Source organism: Mesoplodon mirus (genome assembly GCF_964341445.2).
Source record: "Mesoplodon mirus genome assembly, chromosome: 1".
NCBI lineage: Eukaryota > Metazoa > Chordata > Mammalia > Artiodactyla > Ziphiidae > Mesoplodon > Mesoplodon mirus.
In genome coordinates, this window is record NC_138976.1 from 76,780,190 (window position 1) to 76,799,146 (window position 18,957).

The 18,957-nt window shown below is 43.9% G+C and overlaps 1 protein-coding gene across 6 annotated transcripts in view; it reads left to right on the forward strand.

Annotated features, from left to right (window-relative positions):
* TJP2 (tight junction protein 2) overlaps window positions 1-18,957 on the forward strand; it is a 134,453-nt gene that overhangs the window by 45,284 nt on the left and 70,212 nt on the right. For 2 of the 6 annotated variants that reach the window (XM_082612603.1, XM_082612605.1), the window contains exon 1: window positions 3,660-3,803. The exons of 3 other annotated variants lie outside the window; for them this stretch is intronic. In XM_082612603.1, coding sequence (XP_082468729.1) covers window positions 3,744-3,803 — 60 coding nt within the window. In that variant the 5' untranslated portion in view covers window positions 3,660-3,743. Of the gene's footprint in view, window positions 1-3,276; window positions 3,333-3,659; window positions 3,804-18,957 lie in introns of those variants that run through there. One more of the 6 variants, XM_082612604.1, reaches the window with a different exon arrangement.

Here is an 18,957-nt window from a genome sequence, read left to right on the forward strand (position 1 = left end):
CTCCATCCTTGGACATTGATGGTTTCCATCTTGTGTTATAAATAGGCATACAGTGAAGTGCTGTCCCACCTCCCAGTCACCCTCTGTCATCTAATCTCCAGTCCCATCTTGCCATTGAAAGAGCGCTGGCCAGGATGAGCAGTGGTCCTCTTCCTGGTGAATGTCTTCTGTTGTTATCTTAGTTGAGCTCCTCAAAGTTCCATGTTGGCTATTCTTCCCTTCTTGAAATTCATTCTTCTCTTGACTTTTTGGACACCCTGCACCAGAGGATTTTTTCCTTCCCCTTCTGGCAGTTCCTCTTTTATCTCTATTCTGAGGACCTAAGCTTGCCCCTTAAATATTGGCATTCCCAGGGATGGGTTCTATCCTTACTCTTCTCCTGCCTCAGTCTTCATCACTTCTCTGAAAAGTCTCATTATCTCCCATGACTTCAGCTTTCTTGATACATTGGCGATTTCCAAATCTCTTCCTCCACCTCAAATCTCTCTACCCAAACACTCATCAATACCTGGCATATAGTAGATACTTGAACATCTCCACCTGGAGAACTCATAGTCCTCAAAACTCAATCAGTCCTTATCGAATTCACCATCCTTCCTCAAGCCCCTCTCAAAATCTGCTCCCACTCCTGTGTTTCCTATTTTGGCAAAAGGCACCGTCATCTACTTAGTTAAGCCAGAAACCTAAGAGTCACCGTAGGCTCACTTCCCTCTTCCTTACCTCATATCTGATCAGGCAGGCACCCAGTCTGCTGATTACACTTCCTTAATTTCTCTTGAAGTGGCTCCTTTTGTCTAACTTCACAGCCACATCATCTCTCACCTGCATTCCCACAAAAATCCTTTTTTTTTTTTTTTTTTTGCTGGTCTTGTCATTCTTACTGATGTCCCTCCCCACAGCTCCCACCCAACTCATCCATCTTCCAAGAAGGTGACAGAGTGATCTTTATAAAATGCCAGTCTAATTCCACTGCTATTGTGTCACAGTAGAACACTGCCCTTGCTTGCCTGGACAGCCTTACTTCCTGGCATCTCAAGAGCAAGCCCATGGTTTTCCTTCCTTGTTTCTCCACTTGTTATTTATTGCCTTCACCTGGAAAGCTCTTGCCCCTCTTTTTGTCTCACACTCATTCCTACGTGTCCTTTAGAATGTGTAAGTACCTCGTTTCTGGAAAGCCTTCCCTAAACTCCATACCCCTAGTCTGGTGAGGAACACCTCTCCTGAAAGCCCCCAGACTACCCTGAGTCTGCCAGGAATGTCAACACTTACGTGGTTTCTTATTATTTACTGATTGTCTATTACAATAAACTGAACTCTCTGAGGATAGAGCCTAAGTCTTTTATGAGGGGGTTCTGACTTGACAGAAGGTGTTTGGTAATTACTTCTTGGATAGAAGTTCTTCAGAGAAAAATTTCTAGGAGTGGGGTTCACATGTGCAAGCCCACATGTGTAAAATATGTACTACTATAACTTGTTTTTCCAAAGAGTTGTATTGATTTATACCGCCACCAGCAATGCTACTGTATCAATTGAATGAGTCAGAACTATGTATTGTGCCAAAATATTTGTATTTCTACTGTAAAAATATGTCATCATTTGGAGTAGTGTGATGCAATAGAACTTTCTGCAATGATGGAAATATTCTATATCTACACTGTCCAATGTAACCACTAGCCACATGTGGCTACTGATTGAGCACTGGAAATGTGACTAATGTGACTAAGAAACTGAATTTTTTGTTTCCTTTAATTTTAGTTAATTTTTTAAAATAAATTTATCTATTTTATTTATTTATTTTTGGTTACATTGGGTCTTCGTTGCTGTGTGCGGGCTTTCTCTACTTGCGGCGAGTGGGAGCTATTCTTTCTTGTGGTGCGCGGGCTTCTCATTGCAGTGGCTTCTCTTGTCGTGGAGCTCAGGCTCTAGGCGCGTGGACCTCAGCAGTTGTGGCACACGGGCTCAGTAGTTGTGGCTCGCGGGCTCAGTAGCTGTGGTGCACGGGGCTTAGTTGCTCCGCAGCACGTGGGGTCTTCCCAGACCAGGGCTCAAACCCATGTCCCCTGCGTTCGCAGGCGGATTCTTAACCACTGCACCACCAGGGAAGCCCTAATTTTAGTTAATTTAAATTTAAATGTATTCGATACTCACATGTGGCAAGTGGTTATCATATTGGACAGTGGAACTCTAGAGAGAAAAAGGAAATTCAGCAGATATAATTGCTACATTCTGGGTTCCTTTGTTCCTTTTTAAATGCTTAGTGGTGTAAGCTCGTGCCACTAAGGTGTGACCAGTTCACAAATGCTGCCATTGTTATTATTTGTCCGCACCGCCTAATTTGGGAAACATTTTTTTTAAATGGCTCTTTCAACAGGAGAGTGACACCTTACATCAGGAATACAGCCAAAACGTCTAATTCTGGAGACTTGAAGGAAAATGGGAAATGTTACTCACAGTGCTTTTTATTCAGAGGCAGGCACTTAGCCATTCCAAAGGAGGCCAGAAGCCTAACACTTGCAGAGAGGCATCTGCTGTACTTGTTTTTCCACATAAACTGCCAAACTTGTTTTGATTAGGCAGGAAGTGAAGCAACTTTTCGGGGAGAGAGCCCGGCATCTGTATCTTGTCAGCTGGTCAGATCAGACCTTTTTACCTTTTACCTTCTTGTGAGTCTAGGCCGAGTTTCGCTTTTCAATTTAAGAGCAGGATGGGCCATACTTTTTTCTCTTACAACATGGTTTCCTTAAGATTTCAAATCCAAGATTATATTTGTAATCAGTGTACCTGTTTTGATTCTCCAAATAACTTACATGCCCTTAAAATAAGGAAACGTTTATTTATCGTGCACAATTCTTTATACATAGAGGACTCTAAAACGAATAAATGTACTGAGTTGAATTCGATGAATCCTGCCTGATAAGCATTTGTGACCTACTTTTTTAAAGAAAGCCTTTGAAAAGCTGGTGAGGGGAGAGGAGTTTTAATCTCTTTACTGGAGTTATTGGAAATGTGCCAAAGAGATAACCTGGAGTATATTTTTCTCAAAAGTCGTGTTTTAAACGTAGGGGTAGTGTGTGTGTGTGTGTGTGTGTGTGTCCTCTAGGCAGGACAGAAAAAAACTTCTCGGTTCCTTTTCGAAGAGAACTCGGAAGGAGGTTCTGCAAACCTCTCCAGAAAGGGTTCGTACAGGATGCGCACGCGACCCTGAGGGAAGAACCCGTGGACAAACAGGCCGCCCAGGGCTTGCTGCTACACGCAAACTTGCAGAGCTCCCCCGGCGGGCGCCCGGAGCCGGACCTGCTGCTCGCAGAGCTCGCCGCGGAGCGAACCATCAGGTCCGCTGGTGGGGGGGTTGGGTGTCGGGGCCGCGGGACGCTCTGTCCTCGGGGTCCCCCTGCTGCTGCCGCCCTCCTTCGTCCCCGGCCGGGAGTCGCGCGTGACACGGCCCTCTGCGGGGACCTCGAGGGCGCGGCGCCGGCGAACCCTCCCCCGGGTCGCGCGGGGGTGGTAGCGGCCCATTTGAGAGTTTCCCGGGCCAGGCGGCGGGCGCCGAGGCGCTGCCTCGGGCCGGGGGCGGGCCGACGCCGCGCCGAGGGGGGAGGGACAAAGGGGTGGGTTCCCGCGGGCCGGCACCTGGCTAAAACCCGGCTGCGGGTCGGAGGACTGACCTGCCGCCCGGAGGAGGAGGAGGAGGAGGTGGAACTGGGTCCTGGACCTGCGCGCCCACGCGGGACCCGCGCCCGAAGATGCCGGTGCGAGGAGATCGCGGGTTTCCACCCCGGCGGGAGATGTCAGGTTGGCTCCGAGTAAGTGCCCTCTTGCGTCCCGCTTGGTTGGGAGAAGGGTCGTGAGGACGGGGCATGGGAGCGCGTGGTGGGCTTCCCAGATGCTCATTAGGTGGCTGGAATTCTCCCATCCGGAGGTGGGGTTGAGGGCAGGGACTAGGTTTCACCGGACAGAGGTGGTGGCTTGTGGCCTCCAGGGCTTCTGGACCCTTTTCTCTGTTCTCTAAAGTCACTTGGATTTCAGGTTAAGTCGCGAGTAGGGAAGACTGTCTTGAACTCTGTCTTGGATCGCTACTACTTTGGAGGCATCTCGTTGTTCCTGTTGTGTCGCCTGCCCTATGCCTTTGTGTTTTCCTTCTGTGTTTCAAACCGCACTCTCTACTTGATGCAAAATTACAGGCGTGTGTGCGTGAGACAAACTGACAACTCTCTGGAGACCAGAATCCTCTCTTTCCCTTTTAATCAGTTGCCTCTGCAATATAAGTAAAAGTTATTTGCAGTAGGGAATGGATGTGTACTCTGGTATTATCTTACCTGTCACCAGTTGCTTTTCTTTTGTGTCTTCATTTGTAAAGTTTCTGCTTTACACAGTAGGTTATTTTAAGTTATAAATAATCAGGGTTTTGACTACAGGGTTTTAACATTCTTGAAATGTGGATGAACTTGGGAGTGAATACTCCAGGGCTTAGTAATGGAAAGGAATACAGCCTCCCACCTCTATTTTAGCTTCAGTTCTTAGGCAGCGCTGCTTCCTTGGCAGCTGTCTGGCCTGAGTAATGGTTGTGGTTTCCCTGCAGTTCTCAGCGTAGACAAATCCCATCCTATTGCCCTCCCTCCCTTCCTTCCTTCCTCCCTCCCTCCCTCCCTCCCTCCCTCCCTTCCTCCCTCCCTCAGCTAGGGGAATCCCAGCAGAGAAGAGGCCCTTTTCCTCAGATCTCTAGGTGGTCTGTGCTGCGTGCGTTGACAGTCACCTTGGGAGAACAGGTCCACCTGTGTCAGGATTATTCCTGGGAGAGACAGTCTACACGCAAACCTTGGAAGTGGACCAGGAGTTACTAGTAGTGATTGCATTTGTGGCAAAATGCCATGTAATATCTTGCCTGAGAGAATGAAATATGGTTATTCAATAAATTTTCATGAACAACTTCGCTTCAGTGTGGGGAATACAAATGTTAAGAGTGTGCCTCTACCACACTGTCTTGTTGGGGAAGAATGCAAATAATTAAGAGTCTGATGCATTCCAATTAGAAGCATGAACAGGATGCTGTAGTTTCCCCTCTCTGGGGAGACGAGAGAAGGAGGGTGCTTTACTAAGGCAACGGTGGCTTTTGAGGTGTTTCTTGAGCTTTTTCAGAGCTGCTGTCAGAGATTAATGAAGGGAGATTGTTTTCCCCCTGAGTTGCTGCTGTAGCTTTTTCAGGACCACACAGCTGATAACTTAATGAGCGCCCACTTGTGCCGGTCCACTGTGAGCAGGTGGGGTACAAGATAAGCAAGACTCAACTTCTGCCGTCAAGAGTCGTCTGTTTGATCTGAAAAGTTTAGATGTTTTTTTAAGACCCTGCAAACTCTCTCTGCTGGGATACCTGCGGCTTAAGTAGGGAGTATGCGATACAGATGCACACTCTGCAATACAGAAATGCAACAAAGTGTGGGTTTGTTCTGTGCACACTCCCTTCAGGGTTTCTTTTTGGGAAGAAAGTTTCCCATTTGAACAGATAGCTCACAGGGTAAGCCAGCCTAGAAAATGGGGCTAATAACGCGTCTCTAAGACGAGGACTGAGTGAAATGACATAGGGTGCCTGGCTAGTGGATGCTAAGTAGACAGTAGCTAGTATAGTCATCCCTCAGTATCCCGGGATGGCGGGGAGAATGGTTCTGGGACCCCCCTCAGGTACCAAAATCCAAGGATGCTCAAAGCCCTTTATATAAAATGGTGTAGTATTTTCCTATAACCTAAGGGCATCCTCCTGTACACTTTAAATCCTCTCTAGGTTACTTACAGTACCGGATACAATATAAATATTATGGAAATAGTTGTAAATACAATGTAAATGCTGTGTAAATAGTTGCTGGTGTGTGGCAAATTCAAGTTTTGCTTTTTGGAACTTTCTGGAATTTTTTCCCCCCCTGTATATTTTTGATCCACAGTTGGTTGAATCCTTGGATATGGAGGGCCAACTGTAATAAGAACCAAAACAGGTGCTGAAAACTCTATTAAGTGCTGGGCTCTGGGTTACTAAGGACCGATAGGAGGTGCCAGGTATGTTAGGGCAGTTGCTGAGGGAAAGAGCAAGAGATGCTCACACTCTGTTGAAAGGCTTTAAATGCCAGGAAGAGAACTTTGAGAAAAAGAAAAAAAAAGTCACAGAAATCCCTAATGTATTAATGACTTGACTTTTCCTATAAAGAAGTGAACCAGTTTCCCAGTAAACAGGGCTACCCCACGCACCCTACACAGGGAATATTACTCTTTTGGGGGATCTCATATGCTTAAGACCCAAAATATTTTAGCATCACCCCCTGGGGAGTTCCATTTGCAAGGGTTTCTGCCTACATTTGTTTACCTTTTAATCTGATTCTTTGTACATTGACAAAACGTCACAGCCAGACATTGCTCTTATGCTGGAGAAGTTCCTGGGAATTCCGAGGGAGATAAAAGCCCTACAGTGACTTTTGAGCTTAGCAAGGTTTTCTCTCCTGAAGAAGGCTTTCTTTTTAGGAGACAGAAAAGTTATTGAAACTAGGCGGGGCCACCGTAGTCCTGTGTACTGTCATATGTTCCGTAGTTAAAAGCTATGCAGATTTGGCGGGGGTGTGGCCTGAGGTATGGGAGGGGCTGATGGGGTGAAGACTCAGGAAGGGTTAGTAATCACGCTGAAACTTTCAACATACCTCTACCAAGAATATGAGCCATCCGGGAATTCCTTGCCTAAACCCTAAAACAAATCCCATTGAGGAGTTGTGGCTGCAGATTAGCTTATCGAGGTTGAGAGCTGACACCCTATAAAATGCCTTATTGATCAGGCTCTAAGCGGTAATCGGGGCCAACAAGTGCTGGCTGGAATGGCCTTGGACCAGCCAGCCTTGGTATTGAGAGGCATTTTCCATTGAAAATTGGGTGGGTGCGGCAGAATGATTATCTCACGTGTTTTACTGAATTGTTTCTTCATCCTAAATCCAAGGGGCAGGGTCAGAAACATACAGTCAGACAGAGGTCAGATTTAACACCTATTTAGTGGGTTAAAAACTTCGATGTTTTACATGGGCTTTTTAAAAAATTTATGTATTCATTTATTTATTTTTGGCTGTGTTGGATCTTCGTTGCTATGCACGGGCTTTCTCTGGTTGCGGCGAGTGGGGGCTATTCTTCACTGGGCTGCATGGGCTTCTCATTGTGGTGGCTTCTCTTGTTGCAGAGAACAGGCTCTAGGCGCATGGACTTCAGTAGTTGTGGTACGCAGGCTCAGTAGTTGCGGCATGCAGGCTCTAGAGCAGAGGCTCAGTAGTTGTGGCGCACGGGCTTACTTGCTTCGCGGCATGTGGGATCCTCCCAGACAAGGGCTCGAACCTGTGTCCCCTGCACTGACAGGTGGATTCTTAACCACTGTGCCACCAGGGAAGTCCCTACATGGGCTTTTTTAAGGTTAAAAAAGAAATGTTCCCTAAAACGATTTAGAACCTACTTCGTCCCCACAGGAATTTTTATGACGACCCTTGTGAGAGAAAGCTCGTATAGCTAGCAAATTTATGAGGGTCTGAGGTGGTATTCCCATTAAAAATTTTGCAAAAACTGTATAACAGCAATGGAGAAAAGTTATCAGCCACTCAGTCCTAACATCCGGTATTGGCAATAGCTAGTTCCAGGTTTGAAGGTTACCTAGGAAAGCAGTCGATTAACTTTGTACACTGCCTATGGCACCGTGTGAGGAAGAGAGTTCTGAGTTGGAAAGTACCTGCTTCCACTTTTGCAGCTTGATTAGGAAATGCCCTTCTTGGAACTTAGCGTCTGACTGCTAGAGCCAGGACAGGCCTGCATGGGCCTTCCCATGACGGTGACTGTTTCATTCGGGTTTTTTTTTTTTTTTTTTTTTTTTTTAAATGCGGTACGCAGGCCTCTCACTGCTGTGGCTTCTCCTGTTGCGGAGCACAGGCTCCGGACGCGCAGACTCAGCGGCCATGGCTCACGGGCCCAGCTGCTCCGCGGTATGTGGGATCCTCCCGGACCGGGGCACGAACCCGTGTCCCCTGCATCGGCAGGCGGACTCTCAACCACTGCACCACCAGGGAAGCCCTCATTCGGGTTTTTTAAGGGGGCTCGCGCCTCCATCTTCCAAAGCTGTGTCAGTCTCGATAACCTGTGAACTCAAAAGGGAGACTCAGGGCTGTCATATTGAAAAAATGCCTATTAAATTAAACATTTTCTCTGCCTTTTTTGCTGTCTTCAAAACAGTGTTGTTTCCTAAGTGTGCTGTGCAGACAGATTTACAGGTGGCACAGGGAGGGACGTAGCCCATTCTTTAATTACTGTGCATGACCCTTGTAGTTCAGGACTAAAAAACATAAAGCCGGTCACCAAACTCATTTATTTCATGGATAGATTGCTTAGAATGAGACAAAAATAAGTATTAAATAAAACGGTGAGTTCGATTTAAGAAAAATAGTAAATTATCAGGATGAGTGGTATGAGAATAAGGCCAAAACTGTGAAGATGGCCCTTGAAATCTGAGATTTGGAAAATACTCTTAAAATATGAGTGTGACGTTTAGGTATGGAGCGCTAGGTGTACCTCAACTGCACCTTCAGGAAAGTCGGACACAGGATGGCCCAGAAAAGCCAGGAAAGTTGAATTTGATGGACTTTGTGTCTTAATGTGTACATCTTGCTCTTGTCCACCCAGTTCTCTTTTCTGTTGCTGCAGACAGTGTATTCGTGAAGCGATTTAATGTCTTCCCTAAGTCTCATTCCTCTCTTTGCTTCCCGCAAGCCATTCTGCAATTTTAAAGTCTGTTGGTGTGACATTTGTGATAGGATAGAGTGAAAAGGGGGGAAATGCTTTGGCACTCCTGGGGGACATCACCATGTTACCAAGTATATCGCAGTCACCATCCGTCAGCGCCTAAGAATACAGAGACCCGAGCAGCCTCACATGTAACGCATCTAACTCTTTAAAAATGGAGCTTTTATTGGGTCTGCAGAATAGGCTTTAACAAGGATTGTTGTAGGAATTGGAAGTCTTGAGGTAGGAAAAAAGAAACCCTGCCATGACCTGGAGAAATGAGCAATTGAAGTTCATGTTCAGGATAGGTGAATAAAACCACAGTAGAAAACACTTTGCTTCAGTAAGCAAAATCCCTAATTGTGTGTGCGTGCACACTCTTTATGAGAAGTGCTAGGCCTTCAATTAGTAACTTTAGTCATTTAAAATCAGTACAGTTATTTGTTTAGTACCTCTGCCAGATGGTTAAAGTTAAATCAGGTCTTTAACCTTAAAAAACATAATGCAGCTTTTCTTAGTCACTTATACACCATTGTGTGTTGCAAACCATAGCAGTATAAATTCCAGTAATCATGAATGTTTATTTTAACTTTCAAACTAAATATTTAGCCTGATTAGAATATTCATAGATTATAGGTTCTACTTGTGTTTCTCTTCCCCCATCATTGTGTGTGAGTGTTGAGGGGTTGGAGAGTTTGGAGGGTGGCAGGAATGGTAGTAGTGGTGAAAGACTTTTGATAGATCCTTTGAGAGTAAAATATTTGTTGCGTGTTACACAGGAAGCTCTACTGACCCCAGAATTTCAAATTATACCATTAATTATGGCAAAGACTTCATGTCACATCCTTGAATACAAATGTTTCCTGAATTTTACCCATATGCATATGTAAACATGGATTTCAGAGTTAATATGATAATTATTATTTGTATTGTAGACTTTACTCAGCCATATGGAATATATACATTATGTTCACAAGAGAAAGTGACGTCATCTTTGAAAACTAATTATAGTATGCTTCATCTGACAGACAGCCTATATAAACATGGGACTAAATATAGAGCTATATATTTCTAGTTAGTGACAATATAGTTAGTGACAAGTCAGTCATTTAGGGAGAATATATGTAATACATTGTGGGAGAGAATTATTGGGATAGCTTGCTGGTCGGTAAGAGTTATTAGGCCGTAATTAATAGATAATGATTAGAATCCAGTTGTATCTTTTTTTTTCTTTTCTTCTGCGGGGGAGCGGTGCCGTGCCATGCTGCTTGTAGGATCTTTGGACCCTGGCCCCCCTGCAGTGGAAGCCTGGAGTCCTAACCACTGGACAGCCAGAGAATCCCAGAATCCAGCTGTATCTTTGCCACTGTGTGTGTTAGAAAAACCTTTGATAGAGATGAGAGAACACTGCAGATACTCTAGACGTTGTCACTTAGTTGAAGGTGAACCGGGGAAATAATGCATTCTAGTCATCAGTAGGATTTACTGAACTCCTCTTCTAAGACTTGTAGCTTCTTGGAGCTTTGTTCTTCGGAGGAGGAAATAATGTTCCAAGTGTAGCTGTTTGTTTCCATTCGCTGAGAGCCATTTCTTATAAGGGAAGTGTTCCAAGTCCTAGGCTGTGGGGTTCCTTCTCTGCCTCCTCTTGCCCGGAGCACCTGAGAGCCTGGGTGACGGGGAGGAGGGGTGATGTAGCTGTGCGAGGCAAGTAGCCCGTTCTCAATCCTAGGAAGGCTATTGCCAAATATATCTAGCAAAGCAGAATGAAATTCTTTGAAGGAGTTAGTATTAGCGAAACTCATCCGGACTTCCCTGGTGGCTCAGTGGTTAAGAATCCACCTGCCAATGCAGGGGACACGGGTTCGAGCCCTGATCTGGGAAGATCCCACATGCCGTGGAGCAACTAGGCCTGTGCGCCGTAACTACTGAACCTGCCCACGAGCCACAACTACTGAGCCCTAGATAGAGCCCGTGCTCTGCAACAAGAGAAGCCGCTGCAATGAGAAGCACTGCAACGAAGAGTAGCCCCCGCTCCCCGCAGCTAGAGAAACACCGCACACAGCAACGAAGACCCAATGCAGCCAGAAATAAATAAATAAAAGTAACAATTTAAAAAAACCCATCTGTAAAATAAAAACAACAAAACTCGTCATTTCTGCTTTTGAAAAGAATGAATAGTTTAGAAGAAACTTCCTGATGAGCTCATTTTTAGAAGTCCAGTTCCTCCCTTACCCTTTTTCACTCAGGCTGAATCAGTTGCCTCCTGGCCTGTGACAGGTTAGCGTGCACATGCCAGTGTTTATTCGAGCCCTTATCACATCTGCCACATGCCAGTCATTTCCCGTCAGCCGTGAGCCCCTCCCTGGTCTGAGTCATCTTGGTCACCCCAGAAGCTGACAGGGCACCAAGCACATGCACTAAGTGTTGACCACATTGTACTGACTTGATTAGAAGGCTTGTTGCATAAACTAGTAAGAATTGAAGACATCGAGAACTTAGAAAAGTGGATTCCTGACATTGATACAGTGAGTGGATGATAGTTTGTCCATAAGAAAAAAAAAGGTGTAGAATTTTATACACACCCTTTCTTTAATGGTGCATAAGCTATTCTACGGATTAGCTTGGTGACTCTAGCTAAGGCGTGTAATTCTAGTTCTCAGTTTCTTTATAGGGAAATGAATAATTATATTTGATCAACTCTGAAGTCTTTTACAGTGCTTAAGATTCTGAGTGTTTGGTATAAAGCCTAGAGAACATTCTGGGTAATTTCTGTTGGTTCATGCCATCTTTAAGTGCTTCCACACTCCTTAAACAACTTGCGTGTGTGTTTTCTTTCTGTTTTCTCTTTTAAGAAGAGAGCCAATGCATTCTCTCTGCAAAGCAGTTTCCAAAGAGTGGCTGTCTTGGTTAGCCCATGAAGTGGTGGAAAGATCTATTATTCAGTTGCAGCTTAAATAATGTACCAGCTCAGTGGGTGCTGAATTCTCTTCCTCACTCTGCAGCCCCAAGCCAGCAACTGCAACCATCTCCCAGGGCTTCCTGAGAATCATTCTCCTTCCTCTTTCCCTCCATCCTTCCTAGTAAAAGCTGCATCCTGGGAGCCTCCGGCACCCCTCCTTTCCCCATGGACTCCTCTCCCAGGGACCGCATTGCCCGTAGCACGAGCACGGAAGGTAAGGCAGGCCTGCCACTGGGAACCCTTTCTGATTTGTTCTTCACAAATGCGCTGAAGACGAGCTTCCTGGTGACTGTCGCAAGGCCTCATTCACTGTTACTGACTGATGTGAAGTCACTCGCCAGCAGCCATGTTTCAGGGTTACCTCAGGCACATCAAAGTTTTTCTGCCTAACTTCAGGGAGAGCACTTCGCCTGCCTTGGCCCGATCTGTTTAGTGTCTGGGTGAGTTTTAAGAGGGGAGAGAGATTTGTGGCATCTCAGACAGCCATTGAAATTTTCCAGAAATGGAACTGGAAACATTCGTGCTTTTCCTTCTGGCATTATTGTTAAGTGTCTAAAAACAGTCAAGTGGCGACACACTGAAATGAAGGGGCAAGGAGTTCATTTTGAATATTGGTGGTCTTCTTTCTAGCAGAACCTAATTCGGATTTTAATCAAAGGTCTGGGAGAAGTATTTGGTCTGCTTATACTGCTTAAGCGCACAGTTTGCAGATGTCTTTACTCAAGGGTCAGGAAGAGGCAGGAAAGGTAGATTCAATTAACCAAAGAACTGAGGTGGAAAACATTTGCCTGAAGCTGAGAAAAATTTTCCTGTGGAAACAGTGGTGTCCTGGGTCTGTCCTCCAAAGCCTGCTTACTCACAATGGAGCTTTTTCTATCTTATTATTTTTATTTTTTAAATTGAAGTATAATTTACAGACAGTAAAATGTACAACTCTCAAGTGGAGAGCTTGATTTTTTTTATTGTAGTAAAACGCAATAAGATCCACTATTTTAACCATTCTTTTTTTTTTTAACATCTTTATTGGAGTATAATTGCCTTACAATGGTGTGTTGGTTTCTGCTGTATAACAAAGTGAATCAGCTATACGCGTACATATATCCCCCATCCCCTCCCTCCTGCGTCTCCCTCCCTCCCAACCTTATTTTAACCATTCTAAGTGTGCACTCAGTGGCATTTAATTGTGGCAATTAATTGCAGCCACCACCACTATCCAGTTGCAGAGCCAGATGAACTTTTACGTGAATGTATTCACCTGTGTGATTACCACCTAGATCAAAAAATAGAACTTTCCATCACTCCAGAAGGCTCTCTCTTGTCACTTTTCCGACTGTTCACCACCCCACCCACAAGGGAACCTCTCTTCTGACATCTCTCACCATCCTATAGTCTTGCTTCACCTTGAGAGGATCTGTATAAATGAAATCAGCATTTGGTGTCTGGTTTCTTTCCTCAGTAACCTTTGTGTTGTTATACAATTCCGTAGTTCTTTTTTTTTTTTATTGCTGAGTAGTAAATACTCCATTTGTATGAATTTACCAGTTTGTTTATCCATTCTTTTGTTGACGGATATTTGGGTCGTCAGGTTTTTGTTTTGTTTCTATTATGGATGAAGCTGCTATGAAAATCACCTATAGTTTGTTCTTTGGGCTTACACACCCATTTCTCTTGTGTAAATTCCTAGGAGTAGAATTGCTGGGTCATGGGTTGGAGATAGGCTTACCTTTCACTCTGTGTGTTTAACTTTGATTTTGTGATGTTGAAGTCAGGCAGACCTGGGTGTGAATTCTTCTTGTCCTCACGCTTACTTGCTTGGCCTTAGGCAATTTACTTTTCTCAGGTTCAGTTTTCTCAGCTGTGAAATGGACATTACAAACCCTCTGGGTCAGGATTCAGTGAAAAAAACAGACATCGTTCTAGCTAGTTCAAGGAAAATGAAATTTAATGGAGAGAATTAGGTGCCTACAGAGCAAAAGGGCCCATTGCTAGTCTCTGATTTGCCCCCTAGAAAGTTAGAAAGCTGCTGCTGCCCTGAGCCAGGACCTCCAAAAAACCCTTTTACCATCCCAGCCTCTGTAGCCCAGAGGAGGCTAAAATGGTAGGGAGCTTGGAGGTAGCTGCAAAGCTCAGGTCTGGGGAATCAGTTTTTGCCTCTGACTGCTGCTACAGGAAAATGAAAACAAATGGCATCTGCTTCCCTTCATCCTTTTAGATCTTAAACAAATACTTGCACCTCATTGGTACCCTGTTGGCAAGGGGATTGGGGGCTTCTGGTCTCTGGGACTAGGGGAAGCTGAGTGCCAGCAAACAAAAGGCATAGATGCCTCCTGGGGTTGCAATGGCAATTTAATGGCAGTAGTTATAATTTACTCATATCATCATCATTACTGAGGGACTGCTTTCTATAATTCGTGTTCAGAACTATAGAAATCAGTCCTTTGACTTTATAATCACCTGCTTGAGTGTGGATGCCACCCTAAGTCCTACCTGTCACATAAGGTATTGTTTCTCTGAAGGGCCTCAGTTTCTCAACTGCTCTGTGATTCTTGGTACTTTTCTCTATGAGTAAGCTTGAGAAATTATAGTTTGCTAGCCTACAAGTCAATACAGACTGAGAAGTGACTTGATTCTAAGAGCTGCTGCTTTTACATATAACTTTATGAAACTTAATGAGTATTTTCTTTTTGAAGTCATTTTGATTTATTTGTTTTTATTTTAATTTTTAAAAAATTTTATTGAGGGCTTCCCTGGCGGCGCAGTGGTTGAGAGTCCGCCTGCCGATGCAGGGGACGCGGGTTCGTGCCCCGGTCCAGGAAGATCCCACATGCCGCGGAGCGGCTGGGGCCGTGAGCCATGGCCGCTGAGCCTGCGCGTCCGGAGCCTGTGCTCCGCGACGGGAGAGGCCACAACAGTGAGAGGCCTGCGTACCGCAAAAAAAAAAAAGAAAAAAGTTGATTTACAATGTTGTGTGAGTTTCGGGTTTACAGTAAGGTGATTCTGTTATACATATATATAAATATATATACTCTTTTTTTTATATTCTCTTCCTTATAGGTTATTACAAGATATTGACTATTCCCTGTGTTATACAGTAGGTCCTTGTTGGTTATCTGTTTTATATATAGTAGTGTGTATGTTTTAATCCCAAACTCCTAATTTATCCCTCCCCTGATTTGTTAGTTTTTAATAAAAAGGTGATATATAAATCTGGTTTATAGATGGGCTGAAGAGAATGTCCCCTTTCCTCCCTCTGTCTTCTTTATCTTTTGACAAGTTAAATGGTAAGAGATTCGATCTTTATCCTATTTTGTGCCTCACATCTCATGCTGACAGCACGTTCTAGTCTACCAAAACATTGGCAATAGTGTCTGTCCCACTTCTACTTATTTGTGAAGTATGAGCCGTAATGTATTGTTCTTGAAACATTTAAAAATATAGGCTCAATTTTGGCAAAATCCTCCCTATAATGATGTCTCATGTGGAAAGAACTGAGTTTTTCTTATTTTAGAATGTCTGTGAATCTTCTCTCTCATTCAAATAATTTTCCCTATGACCCTGACTGATTAGGGACCTTACTATTATTGCTTTCAGGTAAGTAGCTAGAAGCAGACTGGCCAAGCAATTTATTGATTAATATTTTATTTTAGGCTTCTATCTACGGTGCTACTTCTGAAGACTCAGAGAAATTTGAAGCGATAAGGAAAGCATATATTCTAAGGGCCAAGATAAGCTTGAGCAGTAACTTCATTTCAGTCACTTGTTTAGCAGTTAGAGTGAGCTGGCTCTGTGCAAAAAGCTTGCTTAAATTTGAATGTGCTAGAAATATATTGACAGAATCTCCTGTTTTATCTCTTTTTCGCCAGACTTATCCAGTCAGCCAGGACTAACAATGGATGTCCAAACAGTTTACAGTGGCTAATACAATGCACAAAGGTTTTCTTTGTTTTGAGAGTGGAAAATAGAGCTGAAGGGGAGCTTCTTAAGGGCACTGACCTAATTCACTCCCTCAACAAAAATGATTGGTTATGAACATATAGGTATTTCTGATCCAGGTGTCTATAAATATTTCAGCTAGTAGTGTTACAGCCTGAGGAAGGGCCGTGTGGTGCTGCTTTGTGTATTTTTGTAAAATAGCTTTATTTTTATTTGACAATATCCTTTAAAATTAAGAAAAAAAAAAAAGTCAAGTTCTGGCATGAGCTGATGTTCCACAGAAGCTAGGGAATTAAGAAAGGCAGCTGGCATTGCATCATCACCCTCCTCAGTCCTTGAAACCTCATATTTGGGGACTGGTTAGTCATCTGCTTTTTTAAAGATAAAGTTCTTTGTGGGCCATTCCTCTGTAAAATGTGGGGAAACAGAGCTGGGTTAAAAATAAAATTAGTTCAGGCATTGCTAAGTTTTCTGAATTTCTTAAATTTTGTGGTTGTGATTTACTTTGTCCAGAAATCATACATTGGTGATGTTTTTGCTGTTTATTACCACAGAATATTTGCAGGCAGTATGCACTGCCTTAAAGAATCTCTCTTACTTATTAATAGAATAGGAGCCAAGGAGAATACACATGTCACTGGGCGGGGGTTGGGGGAGGACGCTCACTTGGCTTTAGCCTAGTAATAAGCTCCAAGGAACAATGGCATTGTTGTTCTCAGTTGTCTTTGAGTGTGATTGGATGATCACATATAAATGTTGGCCTGATTGGATTATATCCCAGTAATGAACTGTCCTGAGAAAACCGCAGTCACATATCATTCCAGTCACCAGACTTGTCCTTTTGGCTTTATATACGGGATAGTGATTTATGCAGCCAAGTGCCCTGGCAACTGGGGTGCTGTCATGTCCTTCTGTCTGTCTCATCTCCTCCAACTTGGGTATGTTGGCTCTATTTATGTAGTCTGCTACATGGATGGGTCATTATCTTCCTGAGAAGCCACATAAGCTTTTTGATTGGGTTGAGCTTAGTCAAAACGAACGCTTGGAAAACAGTGAACTGCCAAAAAAAAAAAAAGTCCTCAATTAGATGTAAACTTTAGTGGGTGTGTTTATCCTTTTGGGAGAGCAGTGTGTTTTCCACGAGGCCTGGATTCGGCCTAGTGTTGGGAGGAGGGTCACTTTTAATGTGGGGGGTTGATTGTGAGTTCTCAAGGGCAGGTCTGCTTCTTGGCATTACCAGTGCAGGCATAGAATAGTTGCTCATTAAATGAAGGAAGGTGAAAGGAAGAGAATGGAGACGGTAAGTCCTAAAAAACTGAAATGAGATTGGCCTGGGTGAGTTTTCTCTTGCCTTGCTCACTGTGTTCCCCCCCGCCCGCCCCTCCCCCCCAAAAGCACTTTGTAGGTAGCTTGGAGACTGTTTGAAGCTGCAACATTCTGTTCCTTTATTGGACCAACAAATGTAAAATATGCATTAATGGAGTTTATAGAAGGGCTCTGAAGCTGTGTTCTTGATTTTTGCAAATCGGGGTGTGTTGGGGATTGGCTCCCTCAGCTCAGTTCCCAAGTGTCCATCAGAACTCCTGATGTCTCTGTAAAATGCCTAATCGTGAGGGGGCCCAGGACATAAAGTAAGATGCAGTCAGACTTTTCTCTAGTGAAGTGGTTGATGCAGTGTTAGACCCTTGGTACAGATCTCATTGAATCCTCCCAACCAATTGGGGGTAGGGTTAAAACCCGATTTTATAGGTGAGGACACTGAGGCTCAGAAATGTTAAGTAACTCGTCCAGCATCACATAGCTTGTATGACAGGGAGGGAATTTGAGCCAAGATCCCTTTAATTTGAAACTTATAGGTGCTTTCAACTCCCAGCCTCTGCTTTTCAGGATCAGATGAGCAGAGAAATAAGAGGGAGAAGCTAACGGCCCTCTGTTGATTTGAAGGATTTTGCACATTATCACTGAAAGTATACAGAAATTTTTCCTTCAGGGAATCATGCGTCACAATGAAATATCAATGTTTTTAAGAGATGTTTTCATTCTTCAGTGACCCATGTGTGTCCATTACTGTAGGACGCCCCAAAGATGCTAAGGTGTGTAAGACACAGCTTTATGGGGAAGTAGATTTCATAGACAACTAGTTAAAATCATAATTTTGTTATAAAAATATTAAGACTGTCTTGTCAAGTGAGAGAGAGTCCACTGTCTCCAAGTCCACAGCCTCTAGTTAGAAATGGCTGTGTAATCCCATCCCACAGAAAACAACAATTGTAATTAATGTCAAGAAAAACTTGTGGCTACAAAGCATCTGGGTTGTGGAATTCGAAAGAATGTTCATCTTTGATGTGCTGTGTTTGTGAACTTGCCTGTTAAGGATCAGAATTCCATCAGGAGTTTCATCAGGGTCAAAGTACATCTTTTAAAAAAACACCAAGAGGTGTAGGTTACCAGACACTCATACTTTAGTGGGAAGTAGGTCATCTTTTTCTGCTATCTAGCTGAGACTGAAAGCATTGATACAGTGAGAGTTTGGGTTGGGGATAAAGATAGAGAGGGAATTTGGGAGCCAGAACATTTTGCTGATGGAGCAGACATTATGTGTTTGGAGTTCACCTTTGAACGCTTTGGGGTAGGAGGACATTGAAAGCCAGAGAAACCAGCAAGGGGTAGGCTTGCTCCAGATATAAACTTTGTTTCTTTCCTGTTCCCCCTGGAGTCTTATCAAGGGTGCTTTTGTCTTTTCCTCATTGCCTCACTGCATGGCTTTCTTCTCCCAGGATTCAGAATTGATGAGTTTGATGAGCTTCCATTGACAGTCTAATAAGGTTGACATGATTTGAAATGCTGATTCTTGGTTCTAAGTTCAGCCCTGACACAAGCTGTATATAGAATTCTGACCAGACTCTAAGTCAGACTTCATGGTGGGCAATGGAAACTTGTAGTGTTTTCACGTTCTCTTTAAAACATTTCTTCTGCAGTGGCATTTGTCTTGGGTTGTGGGTGCCACATCCTTATTGTCTTTTTGTGAGGGTACACAGACGGCAGCCCAGCTTGAGATCGGGAGCAAAGGTTTTTACTTCTCTGTGTCCAACACATTTCCTCACTCTCGCCCAATAAAGTGTTGATAATCTCCCACCTGTAGTTAATCATCCACTTGGAGGATTATCTGAAGCAAGATTCTGATCTCAGGCCAGTTTCCCCTGTGGTATGTGATTGGAAATTGTGAACAAGTTCAGATTTTTGTTTAGGTAAAATATAACCAGAGAAGTTAAGTTGCTACCAAA